At 40.3% G+C, this 14,455-nt stretch overlaps 2 protein-coding genes across 7 annotated transcripts in view; one reads left to right on the top strand and one right to left on the bottom strand.

The window, feature by feature from the left end:
* Positions 1-2,537, top strand: part of LOC139373312 (unconventional myosin-IXb-like) — a 117,895-nt gene extending 115,358 nt beyond the window's left edge. For 2 of the 6 annotated variants that reach the window (XM_071113734.1, XM_071113907.1), the window contains one exon: positions 1,026-1,713. In XM_071113734.1, coding sequence (XP_070969835.1) covers positions 1,026-1,486 — 461 coding nt within the window. In that variant the 3' untranslated portion in view covers positions 1,487-1,713. Of the gene's footprint in view, positions 1-1,025 lie in introns of all 6 variants that reach the window. The other 4 variants (XM_071114168.1, XM_071113995.1, XM_071113821.1 and 1 more) reach the window with 3 other exon arrangements.
* Positions 2,538-6,895: 4,358 nt separating this feature from the next.
* LOC139415417 (putative ferric-chelate reductase 1) overlaps positions 6,896-14,455 on the bottom strand; it is a 30,302-nt gene continuing 22,742 nt past the window's right edge. Inside the window, exons 6-11 of the mRNA XM_071163520.1 lie at positions 11,795-11,878; positions 8,592-8,683; positions 8,436-8,494; positions 7,674-7,823; positions 7,306-7,358; positions 6,896-7,109 (exon numbers count right to left, since the gene is read on the bottom strand). Coding sequence (XP_071019621.1) covers positions 7,023-7,109; positions 7,306-7,358; positions 7,674-7,823; positions 8,436-8,494; positions 8,592-8,683; positions 11,795-11,878 — 525 coding nt within the window. The 3' untranslated portion in view covers positions 6,896-7,022. The remainder of the gene's footprint in view (positions 7,110-7,305; positions 7,359-7,673; positions 7,824-8,435; positions 8,495-8,591; positions 8,684-11,794; positions 11,879-14,455) is intronic.

Genomic DNA, 14,455 nt, shown 5'->3' with positions numbered 1-14,455 from the left:
AATGTGGAAAAGTCAAGGGGTCTGTATACTTTCCGAATGCTCTGTATGTGATAGAGCAGTGGCCTGAGGGAACATACTTAATATGATGTTGTGTAATATTTAAAATTGTATATAACTGCCTTAATGTTGCTGGACCCCAGGAAGTGTAATGGGGATCCTAATAAATATTATTCAATTTGAACTTACTCTGTCGATAGTCTTGTAGGCTTGACCCTAATGCTGGGGGGAATGTGAGGAAAAAAACATCTAATGGAACATATAATTAACCAGAATTTATTAACATGGGTCTGTTGTAGACATATGGAGTTCCTCAGCGAGGTCAGTTCCTCTCTGCTTACTTCATGTCAAGTCCCCCACAAGTTCTTGCTTTTTTTTTGTGCAAGTGTGGCGCACGTGCAGGACTTGAGGTAAGCGGAGAGGAAGTGGATGTACAACAGACCCACGTTTGGAAAGTCTGTTTAATTTATGTTCTATTAGATGTTTTTATTTCTTAATTTCCCCCTGAATAAGGACCAATCCTACGGACAATCGGCAGAGTAAGTTGAAATTTACTTTAACTTCCGGCGGACTTAAAAAAAAGTAAAAAGTAACTTTTAGGATCGGGACATTTTGCAGGCAGAAAAATACATGTTATCATGAATATTTATTTCTAGTCAATGTTGGAACCTTAACTAATACCTATAATATTTAGGAAGTTGATTTTCATGGAAAGACAACTTTCTTCTATTTAATTGAGACCACACATAGGCGCATTTGATCTTGCACGCCAAACACAAGAGAGTTGAGGTTGGTCTACTGAATTTGAAGCAGAATTATCCTATGAGAGTTAGTGAATAGTGCGACAAAGAGCTGCTTTAATACAATAGTTAACACATACAAAATAGAAAGACAACCGTTCAAAATAATCTGGGGGGGAATATATTAATCTCTAAATTATCTGACTGCCCACTGGAATAGAGCTCTCTACATGGTGGCATGTTTTGGTATTGATATGAGCCTCTTTCTCTCTCATCCGTCTCTTCCAGGGAGAGGTGTTGTCCTGTTGAGTAAGGCCAAGCCGAACTGCCCTCCCAAGCCTTCTGACCTGGCCCAGAGACCTATGTCCCCAAGGGGGTGTTCCTCTTCCCCAAACCTCATCTCCGATGTTGCCTTTGGCTCCACCTCCCGGCTCCAGCTACCACGACGCCGCCCCATCATCCCCGACACGGTGAAGCTGCCCCCGGGCGTCCACTCGCACCCCCCCACTGTGGACCTCACCCCCCCTGCCAATGGGGGCTTCAGCCTGGTGAAGAGGCGGGAGCAGCCCGCCCGACGCAAAGACAGCATCCAGTCCCTGTACATCAGCCCAGACAAGGACCTGTTCCCCTCTCCTCCCTCCATCTCCTCCCTCCCCCTTTCCACCTCCACTCCACAGAGCCTCCAGACCGCCAGCAAGGCCCTCAGACGGTTCTCAGACCCAGACGTCCCCTATGTAGACGAGGCCTGACACAGACAGGAGGCACAATAGAACTTCATATCTATGGCGTTCCCCACAGCCTGGGGGATACAGTCCGTTAGTGTCACGGTTGCCATGGGAACCGATCATGGACGTGTGTTTTATATTCTTGTGACTTATGACTGATGAAAACAGGATGTGTCACCAAGCACTTTGTCTACAATAAATATATTGTGGTTTTTTAAGAGACAATTTAAATCCATTTTGTGCAGACGCATGGACTCCATGGATGTTTTTATTTTTGAAATACGCCCTTGATTTCATGAGGGAAAAACTGCAGGTTATTGCACCTTTCTTTTCCCAGGTCTCCTTATGAGAAGACCTAAACAGTGTTCTCAATGTAATGTCAAAAGTGCCTTGATTTGTACACATTCATTATTTCTAGTTGAAATCTTCAATGGGGGGGGGGGGGTTTTGTATGATACTCTTGTACTTATTCATTGAAATTATACCGACTCAAAGACATACTGGAACGAGGAACAAAACACTTTTGATGCAGTTATGGTCCCTTGAAATGCCTTCTCGTCGGAAATGGACTCTCCCTCAATTTCCTCCCAGAATAGGAACTGCTTTCACTTGTCAAAGGGGAAATGAGAGCAGCTCTAGCCACTTTCCTCCTGGATGAAAACCACCAACACTTGTCAAGGGCTGCGTGCCATGTCTTACTGGACCTTTTAGATTCTACTTTCTGTCATGTTTCCGCAGCTACATACATACGGCTTCAGTCAACTGTGCTGTACCTGCCACTCTAAGTCAATGGGAGGGTCAGGGTGCCTATAGACTACAGACGACCTCTTCAGAAGTTGGGTTTGATATTTAATACTAATGTCCTTCTCTCAGACTGCTGTTGGATTTCGTCTCTGTCTGTGTACTGAGAAAATAGCAATTGGGAATGTCTGGTGATTGAATGATGTGGGATTGAATGATGTGAGCTGTAACAGGACAATACAATGCTTGTATATGCTGCTGTGGTCTTTAATTTGTAACACACTATTTAAGTTCACAACCATAGGGACAAAGTAAAAGAGACCAATGTAGTGAATATCCATGTTCATGTGTTGACTGCTCTACTCATATAGTGAGGCCAGGGCTGGATTAAGCAATCACATTTGTTAGCAGGGTCTCCATTTTGTTGGTGCCTTTTCAAAACACATTTCATGCAATTCTACTTAATTTACATTACCTGAACAATGTTTTAATACCACACAAATTAACGAAATAGGTGGTGTTGGGGTTCGTTACTTGTTCCTTGTCAATCATTGGCTCATTGGTGAAATTAGCATTCAGACAATATCTTTAATTAAATCATTCAAAAACCTTTATTAATGCAATTGCAGACAGTTGACAACAGGAACATAGCAAACATGTTTCAGAGTAAGTTCTGCAAAATAGAAAAGGGTCCGAGTTGTTTTATTATTCCTACAGTCATATCTTAGTGATGTCACTGCCTATGTCATTACCTTCTACTCATGAGACCAAAACCATGCCTTCACTGCTATATAAACAAGAGTTTTAAGTGTTATCTAAAAGCTCAGCAGTAAATGTCCACTCGATTTATAGTGGAATGTCTGACTAGTCTCTTATCTCTTACACTCCCCTGCAGAATTCTGTCTCAGTCACACATTTCTCAGGCAGAGATTAGAAAAGACTGGAAAATATTAAAACCTTTAATGAATATATATTGTTAATCTAGGACCCTATATATGTAATGAGGGGGGGGTTTAATTCTCAAATTGCCAAGGTAAGAGGTTACAAAACCCTTCTATGAATATATCTATGGCCACATTGCAACAGGCTGTATATTTGGCTCGCATTACGCCTTCCCACTGGAGGCATACCGGTAACTGCCAAAATAAAGGAAACACTTGAGTAAATTATGTGACTTAGTGTGACAGTGGAAATTGTATTTAGTAGCCTACTAATTTCAACAATAAAAGTTCAAGGACGTCTGATGTCCAGTATGTCTAATTTGCTCCTCTTTAATTACTTACAACTTGAGTTGAGCTGTATGTTATCTCCATTTGAGGAAATAAAACCGAAGGAACTAGAATGTATTAGTGGGGATGTCTCCAGTTGTGTTTAGACCAGAGAATCTTCCCCTTCTCAGTGAATTTCATTTTGAAAAAGTTAATATTTTTAGATAAAACTATACTAAATATAATCACGCCACCAAATAATTGATTAAAACACACTATTTTGCAAAGGGCTACAGTAGCCTCGAGCACTCTAGGGTAGCCCGAGGACAGCTAGCTTCCGTCCGCCTCTGAGTCCATTGACTTCAATACAAAATCTTGGCATCACCCCCCTTCTATAGACTTGCACAGTAATTATGACAACTTCTGGAGAACATCCTCCAGCCTATCAGAGTTCTTGCAGCATGGATTGACATGTTCTCCACCAAATCAAAGGATCAGAGAATTCATCTAGTACTGAAACCATAAACTACAGCTAGCTAGCACTGCAGTGTATAACAAGGTGACTCAAAGAGAAAGACAATAGATGAACAGTTTAACTTTTTATGGCTGCAGGGGCAGTATTGAGTAGCTTGGATGAAAAGGTGCCCATTGTAAACGGCCAGCTCCTCAGTTGCTATTATATACATATTAGTATTGGATAGAAAACACTAAAGTTTCCAAAACTGTCAAAATAATGTCTGTGAGTATAACAGAACTGATATTGCAGGTGAAACCCTGAGGAAAATCAAAATAGGAAGTGGCTTCTATTTTGAAAACTCCATGTTCCATTGCCTCCCTTTGCTGGATTTAAAGGGATATGAACCAGATTCATTTTCCTATCGCTTCCTCAAGGTGTCAAGTCTTCAGGCATAGTTTCAGGCTTTTATTTTGAAATATGAGCCAGAACGATGACATCGCGTCAAGTGGTCACATAAGTTTTGCTCACGCAACAGAGTTTGGATAGGTATTGCTTTTCCCTCTCCTACTGTGAAAGACATTTGCAGTTGATATATTAGCGATTATATATTTTTAAAACAACCTGAGGATTGATTATAAAAAAACATTTGACATGTTTCTGTGGACATTATGGAAATTTGGAATTTGGAATTTTCGTCTGCGTTGTCGTGACCGCTCTTTCCTGTGGATTTCTGAACATAACGCGCCAAACAAACTGAGGTATTTTGGATATAAAAATCCCCTTTATGGTACAAAAGGAACATTTGTTGTGTAACCGGGAGTCCCGTGAGTGAAAACATGCGAAGATCATCAAAGGTAAACTATTAATTTGATTGATTTTCTGATTTTCGTGACCAAGCTACCCGATGCTAAGTGTACTTAATGTTTTGTTGTGCGATCGATGAACTGTGTGTAGCGGTTTGGCTTGGAAAGTTTTTTTTGCCTGGTTACACAGCTGATGTGTTGTGCATTGAAGTCCACGAGCGAATGGAAGAGGAGAGTGCATAGATGCAAGATAAATACAACATGGCTGCTATGAAAGTGAACTGTGTTTACGTATGATATGGGGTGTATTTATTCTGCCAATTCTGTTCAAATGTTTCTTAAAGGGAAGCAAACGGAACACACCGGGGATAAATAAACCTGCATTTGTCCAATAGAAACTCTTTTGCAACTGTTGGACTAATTATTGCACCCTATATCAGCTAGATGCAGGTAAGTGTGTCACTGTCATCTCAAATTTGTCTCTCGACCTGTGTGTGTGTGCACCTAAACTTTCATTCATAGGCTAGGTTGTAGCAACATCATGATAGGTAAAGGGAAAATTTGAGTGTCATGTAACCTAAACCTGTTACATTGAACTGGGTGAATAGAATATGAATGAGTCATCCAACATGCTGTAATAAAAATAAGGCCAAGCTCATGAAAAAAAATAGTCATCCCTAATCTTAAACGGAACCTGCCGCCACTGGTTTAGATGTGTGGTTGCTGATAGCGTCATATTTCAGAGTTCTCTGGAAAGGGAACAGAACAACAATGGAGCAACTGCAACGGTGGGGGAAGTGGTAGTGCAGACAGAAGGAATAAGGAAGTTACCTGACTGATTAAATATTAAAACAGAAAATTTGGCACTGTAAACGCGTCTTTAGTGTATGCACACATTTTAGACAGGAAATTTGACATTTTTATTGTTAACTATTTGCCTTTCAGAGAAACATCAATGCTCTACATGTTGCTGTATTGTAGACAAATAAATATGACAGTCACCACGTTTCCATCAACAGTTTGAGAGTAAAGTCATACTGTATAAAAATAAATCACGACATCCGTGATGGAAACAGGAAGTTTCGGGTACAATTTTATAAATACCGACCGATAACTTGTTCGTTCGACATGGTGGGATATTTTTATGTAGGTAAAATGTATGGTGGTGGAAACCCCTTCAGTTGCAAATACTTACATAATAACCATCATATCTTCAAATTGAGACCTTCCAGACTGTAGGCATACCGGTAACTGCCGAAATAAAGGAAACACTAAATGATGTGAGTCGGTGTGACACGGGAAATTGTATTTAGTAGCCTACTGTTGCTTCCTAATTTCAACAGTAAAAATTCAAGGATGTCTGACGTCCAGTATCTAATTTGCCCCTCTTTAATTACTTACAACTTTAGTGTTGATCTGTATGTTATCTCCATTGGAGAAAATAATACAGAAGGAACTAGAATGTATTTATCTAAGCAATAAGGAAGTTACCTCACTGTTGAATTATTAAACAGAAGATGTGGCACTGTAAACACATCTTTAGTGCATGCACACAGACTGGAATTTTGACCTTTTTATTGCGGTCTACTTTACATTATTGCAGATAATGAAATATTTGACTTACAGAGCAACATCAAATTAACTTGTTGGGGGGGCCTCCTGGTCGCAGCCGGTTACGACAGAGCCTGGGCGCGAACCCAGAGTCTCTGATGGCACAGCTGGCCCTTAGCCACTGCGCCACCCGGGAGGCCCCCCCCAACAAGTTAATTTGATGAAAACAACTATGGTGGGAAAATGAGCGTATTGATTTTGTGGATTTTAGAATATTCGCATGAAAATCTGTCACCAACTGAATGGAAATCTAGCTGCAGAAAAACAAAGTATTCATGATACAGTATAAACGTGTATTGTAACCCAAACCAAAAATAAAGAATGATAAACAAGTGCATGTGTGACATACAGTATGTTACCAAGTGGATAACACATATCTACAGTATAAACCTACTGCCATAATACATGTTTTAATGTAATGACGCAAACCTCTTGCTTTACACCGTCCTCATGTCTCAAATTAAAGTTCACCTTACAGTGAAATGCTTACTTACAGGCTCTAACCAATAGTACAAAAAAGGTATTAGCTGAACAATAGATAAGTAAAGAAATAAAAACAGTGAAAAATAACAGCAGCGAGGCTATGAAAGTAGCGAGGCTACATACAGACGCTGGTTGGTCGGGCCAATTGAGGAACTATGTACATGAATGTATAGTTAAAGTGACTATGCATATATGGTAAATAGAGTAGCAGCAGCGTAAAAGAGGGGTTTGGGGGAACACAATGCAAATAGTGTATATTAAGTGTATATTCCAGTGATAAGAGCCACTGTAAATCCCAATTTGCCCAGAACAAGGATAACATTGAGGATTTTTTCAAAGAGTATCTGAAAAGAAAAAAAAAGTCATTTTTAAAAAGTGACATGAAAATGTGTTGACACATTGCATTTCAAAGCATAGTTATCAAAAAGACACATATGCTTTGTGATTTAAGATTTTAAAGTGGCAACACAGTGACCTTTTTATATGGTTACCTAAAAGTTTAACAGGGTTCAGGCTTCATTGAGAGCAGAGGTTTGACACTGAGCTTACCGATCTCTTTGGTACAATCCATTTGTCACCAATTCCTGAATTTCCAGCGAGGTGAACAGAAGACACAAAACCATATTAAATCGACTTACATTTAAGAAATTCCAATATCTTGAATGGTGAGATGAGACGTTAATGTTCACAGGTTGACTCTTGTCCTAGAGGCAGAACTGAGTGATTTTCCCATTGGCCAGATGCAAAGTAAAAATTCCCTATATTGTAAAAATTTGTGGAAGAAAAAATGCTTTTTGGTCTTCATTTAAAGTTTGGGTTAGGCATTAGGGTTATCACTATTCAGGGCTGCCTCCAGAACAAGATTCATGACAAAAAACAGTAACCTGCTTAATATTCACAAATCTTACTTTTCCTCTGGTAACTCTGGTTGCAACAGAGGTATATGAACATCAAGTAGAACAGAGCCACCCAGGCTGCATACCCTCCCATCACTTTCATGCGCCAGTGTATCGAGCAGCACTTCTCAATTTCCTCCAGACCCACAAATATGGCCACCACTGTGTTAGAAAGAGGGATGAGAAATACCGAAGGAGAGAAAAGCACATGTACAGTTGAAGTCGGAAGTTTACATACACCTTAGCCAAATACATTTAAACTCCGTTTTTCACAATTCCTGACATTTAATCCAATTGTGCGCCGCCCTATGGGACTCCCAATCATGGCCGGTTGTGAAACAGCCTGGAATCAAACCAGGGTGTCTGTAGTAACGCCTCAAGCACTGAGATATATTGCCTTAGACTGCTGCACCACTCGGGAGCCCTAAAATATAATCTAACCCTCAGAGATAGTTGATTTTGTTTGCAACCTTATAGGGTTCCACCAACCTAGAAGAGAAAGATTTCTTGTAAACTATAGGTTCACAGGAAGTTGGTGGCACGTTAATAAGGGAGGACGGGCTCCTTGTAATGGCTGGAGCAGAATGAATGGAATGGTATCAAAAACATGGTTTCCATTTGCTCTGTTCCAGACATCATTATGAGCCATTCTCCCCTCAGCAACCTCCACTGTATAGGTTAGATCTGACAGTCAACTATGCTTCCCCATTGAATCACATGAGCTATGACCAATTGTTCTCCTTCAGTTATAATAAAAAAGGTGAAGTTTCTTACTGGTAAAAACCTCAGTTGTGAAGGCAATCACTCTGAGAACCAAATCACAGATGGACCTCCTGAAAAAAATATACATAACATGACATCTTTACCAGTGTGAGGTTCAATTCAGGTACTTTCAACACACATTTTCAGGCTTTGATCTGAGGAACTCACAGTTCATGGCTGGGCCCAAAGGGTAGAAAAACAACAATCGTTTGTCCCAAGCTCAGGATCATTGCCACACCCACAACAGCCACAAGAGTTATCTATAAGACAAAAGCACACACACATTTCATCTCAACATGGAGTTTACCCCAACCCTGTACAGCAGTACAGTGTTCTGGCAGGAAGAAAGTCTCTACACTATTATAAACTGGGTAGTTTGGGTCCTGGATGCTGATTGGCTGAAACAGCATTCCAACCATGTGTTTATGACATAATAAACTGCGTGGTTCGAGCCCTGAATGCTGATTGGCTGAAAGCTATGGTACATGAGACCGTGTGACAAAACATTTATTTTTACTGTACTAATTACGTTTGTTACCAGTTTATAATGGCAATAAGGACTTTGTGGTATATGGCAAATATACCACGGCTAAGGTCTATATCAATGCACTCCACATTGCCTCGTGCTAAAGAACCTCCCTTAGCCATGGTATATTGGCCATATATCAAACCCCCTCGTGCCTTACTGCTTTAATATACCATGGGTATGACCTAAACTTACACTACTTGTTTACTGTTCTATTTATGTTGGTAACCGGTGTTTGGAGGATATATTGGTATGGGTGTTAGAAAAACTGTGCCAATACAGTGCCTTGCGAAAGTATTCGGCCCCCTTGAACTTTGCGACCTTTTGCCACATTTCAGGCTTCAAACATAAAGATATAAAACAGTATTTTTTTGTGAAGAATCAACAACAAGTGGGACACAATCATGAAGTGGAACGACATTTATTGGTTATTTCAAACTTTTTTAACAAATCAAAAACTGAAAAATTGGGCGTGCAAAATTATTCAGCCCCTTTACTTTCAGTGCAGCAAACTCTCTCCAGAAGTTCAGTGAGGATCTCTGAATGATCCAATGTTGACCTAAATGACTAATGATGATAAATACAATCCACCTGTGTGTAATCAAGTCTCTGTATAAATGCACCTGCACTGTGATAGTCTCAGAGGTCCGTTAAAAGCGCAGAGAGCATCATGAAGAACAAGGAACACACCAGGCAGGTCCGAGATACTGTTGTGAAGAAGTTTAAAGCCGGATTTGGATACAAAAAGATTTCCCAAACTTTAAACATCCCAAGGAGCACTGTGCAAGCGATAATATTGAAATGGAAGGAGTATCAGACCACTGCAAATCTACCAAGACCTGGCCGTCCCTCTAAACTTTCAGCTCATACAAGGAGAAGACTGATCAGAGATGCAGCCAAGAGGCCCATGATCACTCTGGATGAACTGCAGAGATCTACAGCTGAGGTGGGAGACTCTGTCCATAGGACAACAATCAGTCGTATATTGCACAAATCTGGCCTTTATGGAAGAGTGGCAAGAAGAAAGCCATTTCTTAAAGATATCCATTAAAAGTGTCGTTTAAAGTTTGCCACAAGCCACCTGGGAGACACACCAAACATGTGGAAGAAGGTGCTCTGGTCAGATGAAACCAAAATTGAACTTTTTGGCAACAATGCAAAACGTTATGTTTGGCGTAAAAGCAACACAGCTGAACACACCATCCCCACTGTCAAACATGGTGGTGGCAGCATCATGGTTTGGGCCTGCTTTTCTTCAGCAGGGACAGGGAAGATGGTTAAAATTGATGGGAAGATGGATGGAGCCAAATACAGGACCATTCTGGAAGAAAACCTGATGGAGTCTGCAAAAGACCTGAGACTGGGACGGAGACTTGTCTTCTAATAAGACAATGATCCAAAACATAAAACAAAATCTACAATGGAATGGTTCAAAAATAAACATATCCAGGTGTTAGAATGGCCAAGTCAAAGTCCAGACCTGAATCCAATCGAGAATCTGTGGAAAGAACTGAAAACTGCTGTTCACAAATGCTCTCCATCCAACCTCACTGAGCTCGAGCTGTTTTGCAAGGACGAATGGGAAAAAAATTCAGTCTCTCGATGTGCAAAACTGAGAGGCATACCCCAAGCGACTTACAGCTGTAATCGCAGCAATAGGTGGTGCTACAAAGTATTAACTTAAGGGGGCTGAATAATTTTGCACGCCCAATTTTTCAGTTTTTGATTTGTTAAAAAAGTTTGAAATATCCAATAAATGTCGTTCCACTTCATGATTGTGTCCCACTTGTTGTTGATTCTTCACAAGAAAATACAGTTTTATATCTTTATGTTTGAAGCCTGAAATGTGGCAAAAGGTCGCAAAGTTCAAGGGGGCCGAATACTTTCGCAAGGCACTGTATATCCTCTAAACACCGGTTACCAACATAAATAGAACCGTTAACAAGTAATGGATGTTTGTGTCATACCCATGGTATATTTAAGCAATAAGGTACGAGGGGGTGTGGTATATGGCCAATATAGCATGGCTAAGGGATGTTCTTAGGCACAACGCAACGCATTTGGTTACCAACGTAATTGGAGCAGAAAAAATACATGTTTCAGCGTACTGTGGTACACCACAGCTGTCTGCCAATCAGCATTCAGGGCTCGAACCACCCAGTTACCAACATATTCAAATAATGATTGACATATTTTCATTAACTTCCACAAGATATAGTCCCGACACAAATCTAGGGTTGCTACCCAAGCCGGCTGGTTGTTCGTTCTATTGGTTCGGTTGATAGAGACGCGACCCGTCGTTCAGTCTTTTTGTTCTGTATCAATACACAGTGACCGTTTGTTCTTAATGTTCCATTGCCATACTGGCTTACAATGTTATTTTCAACCTTGCTTTCTATCTAGCCAACTATGGCTAATTTACAGTCACCTCAAAAAAGTGTAGCCAGATTAACAGCAAAGTAGCTGTATTTGCATTTGTTTAAGCTGTTTTCTAGTGACATTTATTTGGATACATCCATAACAATGAGCTAATGAGGCGTGATTTCACCTGGCATAGAAAATGTGCTCCCTCATGCTCCCTCATCAATCAACCCTTAGCTGTGATATATTGGCCACATACCACAAACCCCTGAGTGGCCTTATTGCTATTATAAACTGGTTACCAATGTAATTAGAGCAGTAAAAATACATGTTTTGTCATACCGTGATATACAGTCTGATATAACACGGCTGTCAGCCAATCAGCATTCAGGGCTCGAACCACCCAGTGTATAATTGCCAATATACAATACACCCTTGGGCCTTATTACTTAAATAAAGAATATAACAAATAATTGATACTCACTTGTATGGGCTCCCATAGCAGCAAAAGAATAAAGGCAATGATGGCTGCAACCATTGAGAGAGGACACAACAATATCTTGAACCCCTGCAACAAAATAACTTTTCAAATCATTGCCCAGTATTATACTAATAGAATAGACAGTATGGCACTGTAGACACTAAACATTTCCAGACAAAATATCAGTTGGAGAGGTACTGCTTTAAACCAGAATCTACACCATGACTAAGTGCAGAAGGACCAAAGAGCAAAACATCTGGGGCCGTATCCACAATGAGTCTCAGAAAAGGTCTTAGGAATCCTATCAGAACCTGTTTAAACAACAACAAAAAACTGCCAGCTCATAGTAGGTTTTATGGTGATGTTAAGACACTGCTCAGACAGTCAACTCATAAGTTTCTCAGATGGTAATCATGACATTTTGAGGTACTGCAAAGGAAATATCGAGCTCTATTCAATCCGTATCGCCAAAGTTCAGTATTACTGTCACGTTTACTCCCGCTCCCCCCCTCTGTTTATATGTGTCATTTTCTGCACGCTACTCGTGTTTCTTGTTTTGGTCCATGTTCGCTTATTTATTAATTTCACTCCCTGTACTTGCTTCCCGATTATTAGCGTACAAGTTACAATTACAGCGGGATTGAAATTTAAAGGCAATGTTTTTGCGTTATCCTTTTGATATAATTTGCCTGACAAAATCACTTTGCCAACTCTTAATTTTTGCCTAATATGTTGGCATGCATAACCTTAATCTAAACTGTTTTGAATAATGTGATTGACATATTGCACTAAATCATACAGTATGATTGTATGTTAAAAGTGGAATTTTGATAATATTACCATTATATCAACAACTCTGAATCTCTTTAGCACAGTAAGCATCAAGTCACTTGCAGATAATGTTCCATAAAACGCAACGCCGGCCCTAGTCTTTTTGGGGCAGTAAGCAAAGTTTTGCTGGTGGGTCCCCCCCACCTCACAGGCAAAACATTTGACAAAACATTTCCTGCATTTATACACATTGTGCCATGACTTGGTATTTGGTATTTTATTAGGATCCCCATTAGCTGTTGCAAAAGCAGCAGCTACTCTTCCTGGGGTCCACACAAAACACAATACAGAATTTCATAGAACAGAACATCAATAGACAAGAACAGCTCAAGGACAGAACTACATACATTTTTTAAAGGCACACGTAGCCTACATATCAATGCATACACACAAACTATCTAGTCAAATAGGGGAGAGGTGTTGTGCCGCGCGAGTTGTTACATTATCTGTTTTTTGAAACAAGGTTTGCTGTTTAATTGAGCAATATGAGATGGTAGGAAATTCCATGCAAAAAGGGCTCTATATAATACAGTAAATTTTCTTGAATTTGTTCTGTGTTTTGGAAATGTGAAAAGACCCCTGGTGGCATAAGTGTGTGTCAGAGCTGTGTGTAAGTTACTATGCAAACAATTTGGGATTTTCAGCACAATGTTTCTTATAAAAAGAAGGGATGCAGTCAGTCTCCCCTCAACTATTAACCAAGAGAGACTGGCACGCATAGTATTTATATCAGCCCTCTGATGACACTAAGAGCAAAACGTGCCGTTCTGTTCTGGGCCAGCTGCACGAGCCCTTTGAGTCTGGTTGATATTTCGATCATGATTACTACAAGTTTATCAAATCAAATCAAATCAAATTTATTTATATAGCCCTTCGTACATCAGCTGATATCTCAAAGTGCTGTACAGAAACCCAGCCTAAAACCCCAAACAGCAAGCAATGCAGGTGTAGAAGCACGGTGGCTAGGAAAAACTCCCTAGAAAGGCCAAAACCTAGGAAGAAACCTAGAGAGGAACCAGGCTATGTGGGGTGGCCAGTCCTCTTCTGGCTGTGCCGGGTGGAGATTATAACAAAACATGGTCAAGATGTTCAAATGTTCATAGATGACCAGCATGGTCCAATAATAATAAGACAGAACAGTGGAGTAGAAGCACGGCCAGGTGGACTGGGGACAGCAAGGAGTCATCATGTCAGGCTACGTGTGCCTTTACAAGTTTAGATAGCTGGCTAGACTAATTTAACAATCCAAAAATGTTAGCTGACATGGGCTAATTGAGTGACTGTCAGTAGGCAGGTTTCCAATGACCCAGGTTTATATGACAAAAGCAATGTTGCAACAACAAAAACATTGCAACATGTGTAATGGAAACAGCCTTAACTTGCCTTGCTTTTCTGGTTGGCTGGATGCAAGTTTCACCATCAAATTATTTCACATCTACAGGAGTGCCAGTGTACCGTGGCAATACACTGGCACGAGATAATTATTCGAATATGGCAAATATTTGTCAATTCTTCATGAGACCGATAGGTGGGAATCACTGGACACGTTAATGGAAATATAGCTTGTGACTGACATAAGAGAAAAACTGTTGATTGGCAATCACATTTTGAAATTGCACCTTGTGTATTCTACTATTCTAACTCTCAATAGTAAGTTGAGCCCCCCCCCCCCCCAGAAAAAAATAGAAAGGTGAGATTCTTATGACTAAAGAAGAGGTTTATTTTTACTCAACATTGTAGAGGTAAAATGTCTATATTCTCCTCACTTACGACCAATTTCCTACTCTGGGACGCTTTGTGGACACGGCCCCAGCTGTACGAAGTCATGGAGAT

The sequence above is a fragment of the Oncorhynchus clarkii genome, chromosome 1 (genome assembly GCF_045791955.1).
Source record: "Oncorhynchus clarkii lewisi isolate Uvic-CL-2024 chromosome 1, UVic_Ocla_1.0, whole genome shotgun sequence".
Taxonomy (NCBI): Eukaryota; Metazoa; Chordata; class Actinopteri; order Salmoniformes; family Salmonidae; genus Oncorhynchus; species Oncorhynchus clarkii.
Note: the sequence above shows the minus strand (reverse complement) of the source record. Positions and strands in the feature narration are given on the sequence as shown.